This window comes from Ranitomeya imitator, chromosome 5 (assembly GCF_032444005.1).
Source record: "Ranitomeya imitator isolate aRanImi1 chromosome 5, aRanImi1.pri, whole genome shotgun sequence".
Lineage (NCBI taxonomy): Eukaryota > Metazoa > Chordata > Amphibia > Anura > Dendrobatidae > Ranitomeya > Ranitomeya imitator.
In genome coordinates, this window is record NC_091286.1 from 503,383,767 (window position 1) to 503,396,743 (window position 12,977).

General features: G+C 49.3%; 1 protein-coding gene across 1 annotated transcript in view; it reads right to left on the bottom strand.

Moving 5' to 3' along the window:
• Positions 1–12,977, bottom strand: part of GMPS (guanine monophosphate synthase) — a 57,663-nt gene that overhangs the window by 20,622 nt on the left and 24,064 nt on the right. Inside the window, exons 8-9 of the mRNA XM_069727457.1 lie at positions 3,446–3,597; positions 3,144–3,317 (exon numbers count right to left, since the gene is read on the bottom strand). Of these exons, the coding sequence (XP_069583558.1) occupies positions 3,144–3,317; positions 3,446–3,597 (326 nt within the window). The remainder of the gene's footprint in view (positions 1–3,143; positions 3,318–3,445; positions 3,598–12,977) is intronic.

The following is a 12,977-nucleotide window of genomic DNA, read 5'->3' on the forward strand; positions in this document are numbered from 1 at the left end:
CCCTTTAAGACCAGGAATACTGGTCATGTGCATTTAAGACCAGGAATACTGGTCATGCGCCTTTAAGACCGGGTAATACTGGTCATGTGGCAGGAAATACTGGTCATGTTAAGGACAGGGGGAAGATGCAGGGGAAAAGAGCAGAACTTCCTTACCCGGATGCAGAGTCGTTGTGCCCCTTTAATCCAAAACCATAGCCCCTGCGGGGGGCGGAGCAACAGACGTGATGTGGGCGGAGCCTCGTGACATCCATGAATAGGCCCAAGCTGGGGCCTAAATCTCTGCAGCCGGCGTGAGCAATACCAGCGTTGCTGAGGGAAGCGATCGCTCCTGTGCCAGGGAAGAAGTGCCAGAAAAGGTGGGCGGAGCCGCTTTAGTGCGGGCACAGCTTCCGGCCTACACATCGGCCAAAGCCAGGGACTAAATTTTTGCAGCCGGCCGGAGCGTTACCTCAGAGAGGTGGGCCACTGGGAAGCTGAGGCTGCCTGTCGGCATGTGAATATCCCGCTGCAGAAGCCCACCGCTGACTGGATCCACTCACCATCGGGGCGCGTCCCGGCATGGAGCCGCAGCGATGACTTGGTTTCAGCGCCGAGGAAAGCGCGCGCACTCTACTGTTCTGCTGCAGGTCAGGTATTGCAGCGTGAACGTTGCAGGGATAAACCTCAATCCATCATCCCTTTGTTAGAGAAGTGGAGAGGAATCGTTCGCCTCCTTGTGCCATTCGCTTTCACAGTGGTGCGACAGTGGGGGCTGCTCGGACGCCATAGAGAGGGCCTCTGTGGACAGGGCCAGTTGTCCGGCAATAGGCCTGGCTCCAGGAGAGGATACATGGAGGCGACACTCCATGTGCTCGCCTGCTGCTGGTGTGAGGAGATCGGGACCATGAAGGAACCGTCGCCCCTGAAGTGAGATCAGGCATGGCTTCCCACGTCGCAGGAAAGGGTATGGGGAGGTATACTCGCCATGCTCGCCTGTTGATGATTCGGGGGAGATTGAAACCATGAAGGGATCCGTCGCCCCCTTCACTCCGTTAATTAAAAAATAAAATTTTACAGAAAAGTAAAAAATAAAATAAAAACGTTGGGGTCTGAACCAGACCCGTGTGCCTCCTACAGACACGAAGCAAGAACTGGTTAGCTGAGAGCCAGCAGGAGGGTGTATACTGCCGGGGAGGAGAGAATTTTCATAGATCACTTAGTGTCAGCCTCCTAGTGGCAGCAGCAGCATACACCACGGTCTGTGTCCCCCAATGAGGCGTAGGAGAAAACAAATTCAGCTTGCCACAACAAAAACAAGCCGTCACACAGCTCCATTGATGGAAAAGTAAGAAATGTATGGGTCTCGGAAAATGGCGAGGGAATTTTATTTTCTGTTTCCTTTTACAAGTTTCTGAATTAATTTTTTCACCACTTAAATAAAAAAAAAATACAAGTTTTATTTTTACCATGCAATAAACACTGTAAAGAAACTGAAAATGCATATTTTTCACCATTTCACCCCACTTGGAAATCCCCCCCCCCATTCCCATACACTGTATAGTTGTATAGTAAAGTTAATTGGAATTACACTAACTGCAACTCACCCAGCAAAAAACAACACTAGTTAGTCAGAAAAATACAAAAAATTAAGAGATCTTGGACAAAAAGGGAGGAAAAAAAACAAAAGCGCTAAGAAGAAATATTGCCTGGGAGTGAAATCCATATACAGGGATGAACCTAAACTATTTGTGGCCACACAGAAGGTAAAGTGCACCCCTTCACCCCCTGGCCCTTTTCCGTCTTTGCGGTTTCTTTTTTGCTCTCCTTCCCAGAGCTATAACTTTTTTATTTTTCCATTAATAAGGCCATGTGAGGGCTTGTTTTTGGCGGGATGAGTTGTACTTTTAATTGACAACATTGGTACTGGAAAACAGGGGGAAAAAAATCAAAGTGTGGGGAAACTGAAAAAAGTGCAATTCCCCTTTTTTTTTTTTTTTCTTTTAACATGTAGACCAAGCACTAATACTTATCTGCCAAAATGATTTTCCAGGTCATTCTGAGTTCGTAGATATCAAAACGTGTATAGGTTTTTTTTTTTTTTTTTTTTAATTTAAGAGGCGGGAAAAAAAATCCAATGTTTGCTAAAAAAAAAAAAAATTGGCTTCATTTTTCAAGACCTGTAGGGTCTCTGTTTTCCGGGATCTAGGGCTGGGTGAGGGCTTATTCTTTGCGTGCCGAGCTGATGTTTTTATTGATTACATTGGGGTAGATCTGATTGTTGCGGTGACCCAAAGAACATAATTCTGGAGTTCTGACTCTGTCGTTACGCCGTTTACCAATCAGATTCTTTTCATATATATTGATCGATTGGTATCACCGCATTCAGAATCTCCCAAAACGTGTATTTTTTTAATGGTTTTATTTATTTTGAATTGGGCAAAAGTGTGTGTGTGTGTGTGTGTGCGCGCGTGCGTGCGTGCGTGCGTGCTTGTGTGTGATCATTTAAACTTTTATACATGCTTATTGTTTTATATATTTTTATAAACTTCTTTTTGGCTGCTTCAATAGTCCTGGGAAACTAGAGGCTGCGATCAGCCTATCGCTTGTGCTACATAGAGCAGGTCTTCAACACTTCTCTGTGTAGCAGAAATGCTCATGTGCTAGGAGCACCGACCGCTGGGCGGCGCTCATAGCTATCTGGCTATGACAACCACAGGGGTCTCCTGCAGACCCTGGGTTGTCATGCCAACCCATTTGGCAACTCACGGTCATGTGACTCCGGCACCGATGGGCGGGATTAGTGACGTACTTCCGGCGTGATCATGTTAAATGCCCCTGTCAGAGATTGACAGCGGCAGTCAACATATTAACAGCCACGGGTGGATCGCAATTCCACCCGCGGCTGTTTGGGGCACATGTCAGCTGTTGAAATCAGCCGACGTGCCGGAAAAGATATGGGTTCAGCGCCAGCTCCCACATCAAAGGTGGAGACCCGACATGTGCCGTACATGTACGGCACAAATCATGAAAGGGTTAAACATATCTATTAAGTCCCATAGGCACAGATTAACAAACAGCTGAAACTAATAACTATGCTACTTGTAGACAAGGAATCATTAATAGCCTAAATGAATTGGTCATTTCCAGGTGCACGGACATTACCTCTTCTCTCAGCTTCCTGATGAGTTCTGTATCATTGTGATGAGTTTTAATAACTTCTGCCTTAACGCTGGCAATGAGAGACGCACTTTCAATCAGATCTGGTCGTAACGTGCCTTGTGCAAGGAAAACTTCATCAGGGTTAAGGTTCATTTCACCAATAACTTCATTGGCAATCTAGAATCAAAGTATAGTATGTATAGGTTACTGTACATACTAATGTCAGGGTTACATGATCATTAAAAGCTCGTTAAGATGTCTGCCAGTGTCTTACACTGATCTATAGGCCGCCGACATATACACACCTTTACAAAGGTGTCACCAATAATTTTCCTCTTCTCCTCTGGATTTGTCGTCATGTTAAGGGTCTTGCTGATTCTTTTACGTGGAGTCCTGTCCTCCTCGGATATTGGCAACGTTGTGGTACCATTGTAAAATGAGTGTGCTGCGTTCACAACTGTGGAGAACACGAGGGATGAATGATTGTTTGTCTATAGGACATGAAGAACCAGGCTAAGTATGAGTCTGTTCTAATTAAAATGGTGATATACAGTAATTGCTACAGATTGAGCTGCTGGCTAGGTGAATGTAGAATAAGACGACCATTATAGGAGCGTGTGATTAGGTCAGAGTAACTAAAATGTAACCTGGTTCTTCATAAACATACCAATGTATCACCCAACTTTACTCTGAGTGTGTGGCCGCCAACTGCATTTTGCATTACCACTTCCACAAAACTAAGGACACGCAAGTTTCCCAGACTCAAAAACAAGGCAAACTTGTAATTTTACTTACAGCTTCAAACATGGAAAGTGTATGTAGGATTTTAAAAAGGGTAAAGAAAAGCTATAGGCTCAATTCAGATTTTTTAACCCCTTTCTGACATCGGACGTACTATCCCGTCGAGGTGGGGTGGGCCCCTATGACCACGGACGCGATAGTACGTCCAGCGCGATCGGCGGCGCTCACGGGGGGAGCGCGGCCGGGTGTCAGCTGCCTATCGCAGCTGACATCCGGCACTATGTGCCAGGAGCGGTCACGGACCGCCCCCGGCACATTAACCCCTGGCACACCGCGATCAAAGATGATCGCGATGTGCCGGCGGTGCAGGGAAGCATCGCGCAGGGAGGGGGCTCCCTGCGGGCTTCCCTGAGCCTCCCGCAGCAACGCGATGTGATCGCGTTGCTGCGAGGGTCTTACCTCCCTCCCTGCCTGCTCCAGACCCGGATCCAAGATGGCCGCGGATCCGGGTCCTGCAGGGAGGGAGGTGGCTTCACAGTGCCTGCTCAGAGCAGGCACTGTGAAGCCTGCAGCACTGTAAGTAAGATCAGTGATCTGACAGAGTGCTGTGCACACTGTCAGATCATCGATCTGTGATGTCCCCCCCTGGGACAAAGTAAAAAAGTAAAAAAAAAAAAAATTTCCAAATGTGTAAAAAAAAATATTCCTAAATAATGAAAAATAAAAATAAAAATATTATTCCCATAAATACATTTCTTTAAATAAATTTAAAAAAAAACAATAAAAGTACATATATTTAGTATCGCCGCGTCCGTAACGGCCTGACCTATAAAACTGGCCCACTAGTTAACCCCTTCAGTAAACACCGTAAGTAAAAAAAAAAAAAAAAAAAAAAAAAACGAGTCAAAAAACAACGCTTTATTATCATACCGCCGAACAAAAAGTGGAATAACACGCGATCAAAAGGACAGATATAAATAACTATAGTACCGCTGAAAACGTCATCTTGTCCCGCAAAAAACGAGCCGCCATACAGCATCATCAGCAAAAAAATAAAAAAGTTATAGTCCTGAGAATAAAGCGATGCAAAAATAATTATTTTTTCTATAAAATAGTTTTTATCGTATAAAAGCGCCAAAACATAAAAAAATGATATAAATGAGGTGTCGCTGTAATCGTACTGACCCGAAGAAAAAAACTGCTTTATCAATTTTACCAAACGCGGAACAGTATAAACGCCTCCCCCAAAAGAAATTCATGAATAGCTGGTTTTTGGTCATTCTGCCTCACAAAAATCGGAATAAAAAGCGATCAAAAAATGTCACGTGCCCGAAAATGTTACCAATAAAAACGTCAACTCGTCCCGCAAAAAAACAAGACCTCACATGACTGTGGACCAAAATATGGAAAAATTATAGCTCTCAAAATGTGGTAAACGCAAAAAATATTTTTTGCAATAAAAAGCGTCTTTCAGTGTTTGACGGCTGCCAATCATAAAAATCCGCTAAAAAACCCGCTATAAAAGTAAATCAAACCCCCCTTCATCACCCCCTTAGTTAGGGAAAAATTAAAAAAATGTATTTATTTCCATTTTTCCATTAGGGCTAGGGCTAGGGCTAGGGTTACAGTTTGGGTTGGGGCTAAAGTTACAGTTAGGGTTTAGATTACATTTACAGTTGGGAATAGGGTTGGGATTAGGGTTAGGGGTGTGTCAGGGTTAGAGGTGTGGTTAGGGTTACCGTTGGAATTAGGGTTAGGGGTGTGTTTGGATTAGGGTTTCAGTTATAATTGGGGGGTTTCCACTGTTTAGGCACATCAGGGGCTCTCCAAATGCGACATGGCGTCCGATCTCAATTCCAGCCAATTCTGCGTTGAAAAAGTAAAACAGTGCTTCTTCCCTTCCGAGCTCTCCCGTGTGCCCAAACAGGGGTTTACCCCAACATATGGGGTATCATCGTACTCAGGACAAATAGGACAACAACTGTTGGGGTCCAATTTCTCCTGTTACCCTTGGGAAAATACAAAACTGGGGGCTGAAAAATAAAAATTTTGTGGGAAAAAAAAAAGATTTTTTATTTTTACGGCTCTGCGTTATAAACTGTAGTGAAACACTTGGGGGTTCAAAGTTCTCACAACACATCTAGATAAGTTCCCTGGGGGGTCTAGTTTCCAATATGGGGTCACTTGTGGGGGCTTTCTACTGTTTAGGTACATTAGGGGTTCTGCAAACGCAATGTGACGCCTGCAGACCATTCCATCTAAGTCTGCATTCCAAATGGCACTCCTTCCCTTCCGAGCCCTCCCATGCGCCCAAACGGTGGTTCCCCCCAACATATGGGGTATCAGCGTACTCAGGACAAATTGGACAACAACTTTTGGGGTCGAATTTCTCCTCTTACCCTCGGGAAAATACAAAACTGGGGGCTAAAAAATAATTTTTGTGGGAAAAAATGTTTGTTTTATTTTTACGGCTCTCCATTATAAACTTCTGTGAAGCCCTTGGTGGGTCAAAGCGCTCACCACACATCTAGATAAGTTCCTTAGGGGGTCTACTTTCCAAAATGGTGTCACTTGTGGGGGGTTTCTACTGTTTAGGTACATTAGGGGCTCTGCAAACGCAACATGGCGTCTCATCTCAATTCCTGTCAATTTTGCATTGAAAAACAGGATTTTTGGATGCTTACCGTAAAATCTGTTTCTCGGAGCCTTCATTGGGGGACACAGGAACCATGGGTGTATGCTGCTGCCACTAGGAGGCTGACACTATGCAAATAAAAAAGTTAGCTCCTCCTCTGCAGTGTACACCCCACCGACAGGAATTATGATATTCAGTTAGTGAGAAAGCATTAGGAGAAGCAACGTGTAAAAGAGAAAGAATAATATAATAATAATAAACTTTATTTATATAGCGCCAACAAATTCCACGGCGCTCTACAGATTAACAGTTTCAAACACTCAAAGAGTGTTCAAAGAACCCAAACGTAAACCGTAAACAGAGCTGTTCAACTTGGGAGGATGCTGTGTCCCCCAATGAAGGCTCCGAGAAACAGATTTTACGGTAAGCAACCAAAAATCCTGTTTTCTCTATCGCCTTTCATTGGGGGACACAGGAACCATGGGACGTCCCAAAGCAGTCCCTGGGGTGGGAAAACAGACTTCCATCAGGTCCGAGGACTCACCACTGCCGCCTGCAGAATCCTTCTGCCCCGGCTGGCATCCGCCGAAGCATAGGTATGGAACTTGTAAAGTTCAGCGAAACGTATGGATGGAAGACCAGATTGACGCTTTGTAAAGCCGTCGGGCGAAAGCCCAGTGACTTACCACACAGGAAGTGTCGACTGCCCGGGTAGAGTGAGCCCTTATCTCAGGAGGGGGGCACTCTGTTCTTGACCCGGTAAGCTTCCAAAATTGCCGTTCTGGTCCAGCGAGCAATAGTCGCCTTGGAAGCCAGCAGGCCTCTACGCGCTCCATCAGGGATGGCGAAAAAGAGAATCCATCTTTCAGAAAGCGGCCGTGCTAGCCAGGGAGATCCTCACTGCCCTGACGAGATCCAGCATGTTCAACGATCGCTCCAGAGGATGAGTCGAAGATGGACAAAAGGAAGGTAGCACGATGTCCTCGTTGAGGTGGAAAGGTAAAAACCACCTCGGGAAGGAAGGAAGGCGGAGGCCTAGGACCACCTTGTCCTGGTGGAAAAACAAGAAAGGAGGTCGGCAAGAAATGGCCGCCAACTCGGAAACGCGGCGGATGATGGACACTAGAAAAGCCACCTTCCGAGATAGAACTGACAGGGAAAACTCCCTGAGAGGCTCAAAAGGGGGGAACCCCGAAGAACGTCCAACACAACCTTTAAATCCCATGAATCCACAGAGGCTCTGTACGGGGGGACAGAGAGGGCTACTCCTTGAAGGAAGGTCTTAACCTGTGGCTGAGAAGATAACGTCTTCTGAAAAAGAAGAAGAGCGCAGAAACCTGGCCCTTTAGGGCACTAGATCGAAGCCCCAATCCAGTCCTGCCTGAAGGAAAACCAAATGAAAGGCAGGGAGAAGAACATAGGTGAAAAGCGGTTGGACTCGCACCAACGAAAGTAAGCCTTCCATGTACAATAGTAGATCCTGGAAGACGAAGGCTTCCTAGCATGGATTATAGTGTGACTCATCCGGGCCGAAAGACCGGACGCTCTTAGAACTATGGTGTCCACAGCCACGCCGTTAAACTGAGCGACAGATAATTCGGGTGGCAGATCGGACCCCGAGACAGCAGATCAGGTCTGTCTGGAAGGCGCCAGGGGGTGTCCGCGAGAAGGTTGACGATCCCCGCAAACCAAGAACTCCTGGGCCAATCCGGGATGTCAGAATAACCGGCACCCCTTCCGCCTTGATCTTTTTCGACAGCTTGGAAAGCAAAGGAAGGGGTGGGAACCGATAAGGGAGCACGAACTGCGATCAAGGAATGGCCAGAGTGCCAATACTACTGCGAGAGGAACGCGGGACCTTGGGACGACCCGAGGGATCTTCCTGTTCAATCAGGACGCCGTGAGGTACACCTCCGGAGTCCTCCATCGAAGAGCAATCCGATAGGAGACCTCCTGAAGTAAGGACCATTCCCCTGCCGCGAGACCCTCGTGGCTGAGGAAGTCGGCGGCCTAAATGTCCACGCCACGGAAATGCACTGTGGATCTCACCAGGACCGTTGCCTCTGTCCAAAGTAGGATCCTGGAACCTCGGCCGAGGCCAGAGAACTCCGAGTCCACCCCTGGTGGTTGACATATGCCACTGCTGTGGCATTGTCTGTCTGGGTTCGAATTGGCAGGCTCCTGAGAATCCTTACCCAGTGAAGGAAAGAGAGAAAGATGATCCGGAACTCGAGGACATTGATCGGCAGAGAGGACTCCTGCGCCGACCAACAACCCTGAAAAGAACAGGTGACAAAGCCCCGCGCCTCAGCCGGGCAGGCTGTCGTCACCACCTGCCAGGAAACTGGAAGGAAGGATATGCTGTGAAGGATCTGCTCTGGGATAAGAGAAGTGACCTCGGCCACCAGTCGAGGAACCGTTTGACCCGGGAGATAGCCGGATCGGACGATGCAGGGAGAAGACAGGCTTGTCCCCCTGTGATAGAATAGCCTACTGAAGAAGTCTTGAATGAAACAGGCGAAGGGAAAATCGCTTCCGATGTTGCAACCAACCTCCTGAGGACCTTTATGGTCCATCGGAAAGAAGGGGAGCCGAGAACCCTGGAGCAAGCGAACTTTCCGACAAAGGAGGGATATCTTGTCTTCAGGAAGGAAGACTCTGGTCCGACAAGTGTCGAAGAACATGCCCAGAAATACGAGGCGCGGAGAAAGAACAAGACGGGACTACTTCCTGTTGACGAGCCACCCGCAAAGGCTAGAGTGTCGGGGAAGATGGATAGACTTTCGGGAGCCTGAAACCGAAATTCCTGAGCCTCTATGGAAGCGATTACTGAACGAGGGAATTTCATCCTGAAATGTCTCAGACGAAACGTCCTGTTCAGCAATTTGAGATCCCGACTGGGACGAACCTTGTCGTTCTCTTCCGGTACAAAGAGATTCGAAGAGAAGCCTGTGAACCATTGAACCGTTCTTTTTCTGGGACGGGAACGGTTACCCCGGCTTTGAAGAGAGACTCGATGGCTGCGAAGAAACCCGGAACTAGAGCAGGGTCTTTTGGAGGTCGGGATTCAAAGAAACGATCCCGGGGTCGTGAAACGAACTCTATCTTGTATCCCGAGGATACAACTTCCCTGACCCATGCGTCCTCCACCGAGGAGATCCAGACGTCCCTGAAGAAGTGGAGACGGCCGCCCAGCCTGGGAGGTGGGTTGACTACTAGCCGAGAGTCATGCAGAGGTGGTTCTTCCAGTCCTGGACCTGGAGGATCTACCCTGGGAGTAGCGAGGACGCCAGGAAGGAGTGGGCCTAAAGGATACCGTCGTCTTCTCTTGACGGGCTTGTGGGCTCTGTTGCTGCTGGGAGAAGGAATTTGATGCCGCGAAGCGCCAAAAAGACCGAAATTAATGTCTAGGAGGAGGGCATCAAGGCTTGGCCTGGGGAAGAAGGGAACTCGTGCCCCCTGTAGCGTCCTTCATTATTTGGTCTAGCTTAGAACCAAAGGGACGAGACCCCTGAAAAGGCAGGCTGCTAAGGGACTTTTTAGAAGACCAATCCGCCTGCCAGGCCTTAAGCCAAACTGTTCGGCGGATGGCAACCGCGTTGCTGGACGCCTGAGCCGCACAAGACGCGGCGTCCAGGGAGGCGGAGACCAGATATTCACCAGCTTGGGAAATCTGGTTGGCAAGTTCCGCCAGCTGTCCGGATGGAACTCCGTCCAGAATGCCCTGACTGAGCTATTTGGCCCATTTGGAAATGGATTTTGAGACCCAAGCGGAAGCAAATGCCGGGCAAAGACTAGCTGAGGCCGCTTCAAAGGCTGATTCCGCAAAAGATTCTACGACTATCGTTAGAATCCTTCAGAGATGCTCCGCCGGACAGTGGGAGGACTGTGTTGGTGGACAGTCTGGAAACTGGAGGGTCCAACAAAGGGGAGACAGTCCAATTAGCGGTGAGCTCCGGAGGAAAGGGATATAAAACGCCAAGTCGCTTTCTTCTCTGAAAGCGTCTGGTCGGGTTCTCTTTCTCTGGTCATAATCTCTTCGAATTCCGAGTAAGGAGCGAAAAACTTGGAAGGTGGTTTAGCCCGTCTAAACGAAACCGCCTGATCTGCGGGTTTCGTAGAGGACTCCTTGATGTCACAAGTTAGATTTATCGCCCCAATGAGATTCTGAACCATATCCCTCCTGGTAGCGATTTGGTTCGAATCCAGCTCCAAAACATCCTCCGAAGGCGCATCAGAGAACGCCTCGCCTGACTCAGGGGAGGAGGATCGGGAGGACGCCGACCGCAGAGGAGGACCGAGTGGCGAGATGGAGCGAGAAGAGGACTCAGACCGTCGTTCCTGTCTGGACCTTTGCGGCTAGCCATGGAGGGTTCGGACGGAGCGTCCTGCTACCCGCTGGCTACTGCGGGGTTTTGCAGGGGTAGCCGATCCAGCACAGACACCAAAGTTTGAGACACCTGACTTAGGTCGGCCACCGATTGTGACAGAGCGGAAGCCCAGCCTGGGATGGGGGTATCACTCCGGGACGGATCGGCCGGTGGATCCTGAGCGGTGGGAACAATCGGATTGCTGCAGGCCTGACAGAGCGGTAAGGACGAGAGCGGCCCCCTTTAGAGTTAAGACATGTTGGAAAGGTCCCTGAAGAAAATGCCAGTGGATTAGGGGACAGTGGGACAGAGGGGGGTGTCAGTCTGCAGTGCAGAGCTACTCACGGCAGACGAGAAAACGGATAACAGGATACTGCCGGCCTGGATGTCCCGCTTGCGTGGATCTCCGGAGAAAATGAGTGGAGCTCCTGCCCTGCGACCTCTGGTGCTGCAATCCGCGCAGATGGTGTGCTGTGAAGAAAGCACACTGCGGAGCTCTTTGACAAAAAGTGCGGGTCATGTGTGGAAAAAACTCCTGTCCTGTGTGACGTGGAGGAAGAGGCTGAGTCAGTCAGGATGGCGCCGGTGGGCGGAGAGTGCAGGGCAGTTTGTCGGGCGGGAGAAAGCCCGCCCGAAGAAACCGGAAGTGGAGGAGCGCGGTACCGGAAGTAGGCCCCTGCAGAAGCCGGGACCTAAATTAGAGGCCGGCGCGCCGGAACAGTGCGCCGCAGAGCCGTGCGGCAGCCTGCCAGGGCCGCCCGAGGGAACGAAGAGTCCAGTCGCGGCGCCGGAAGTAGGCCCCGGCCGGAGCCGGGACCTAAATTAAAAGGCCGGCGCCGCCGGAGAAGAGATCCGCGGCGCCGGCACAATACGCCGCAGGGACTAAGCAGCGCGGCAGTCTGCCAAGGCCGCCGCGCAGGAACAGAAAAAAACAATTTGGCCGCCGAACAGTGCGGCCCAGGGGGAAGCGGCGCGGCAGACTGTCAGAGTGTCGCGCTGATGCAGAGAGAGCACTGCGGCTGAAGAAGAGACAGAACCAGCGTCCCTAGCCTGCCATCACCGCAGCTCAGAAGGGAGCGCTGCTGCCCGACTGGCTGCGATGCTATTCTGGGATTCCTAACATATAAGGTAAAAATCGTTCCTCAGGGACCTCTGCTCCCCCACACTGCGAGTGATCTGGGAAAATGGAGCATGGGAAAATACTCACCTAAACATCCCACGCCGTTACTAACCTGAGGGGAATGAGACGTCCATGGAGCTGGTGATGGACGTCGTCGTCACCTCCAACCGACAGGCTCTGGAAGGCGAGTGGGTGGGGGACGGAGCCAGGACCGGACTTCTGAGCACGCTTGTGTGCTAGGATCTTGGTCCTGGAGAGGGATCTATGAGGATACGGGGTGGCAGTACACGCCGTACTCATAGACCGCATTGTGGGACTACAGGTGTGACTGTTCACCCTGTATCCCTTCCGGAAAACCTGAAAAGAAACGACGCACATTGAGGTAGATAAGGGTCTAATGAAAGACCCGTGTCCACCTCCTACTGACACTAAGCTAAACTGAATATCCTACTTCCTGTCGGTGGGGTGTACACTGCAGAGGAGGAGCTAACTTTTTTATTTGCATAGTGTCCGCCTCCTAGTGGCAGCAGCATACACCCATGGTTCCTGTGTCCCCCAATGAAAGGCGATAGAGAAAGTCAAACAGCGCTCCTTCCTTTCCGAGCTCTCCCATCTGCCCAAACAGTGGTTTACCCCCACATATGGGGTATCAGCGTACTCAGGACAAATTGTACAACAACTTTTGGGGTCCAATTTCTTCTCTTACCCTTGAGAAAATAAAAAATTGGGGGCGAAAAGATAATTATTGTGAAAAAATATGATTTTTTATTTTTACGGTTCTGCATTATAAACTTCTGTGAAGCACTGGGTGGGTCAAAGTGCTCACCACACCTCTAGATAAGTTCCTTAGGGGGTCTACTTTCCAAAATGGTGTCACTTGTGGGGGGTTTCAATGTTTAGGCACATCAGTGGCTCTCCAAACGCAACATAGCGTCCCATCTCAATTCCTGTCAATTTTGCATTGAAAAGTC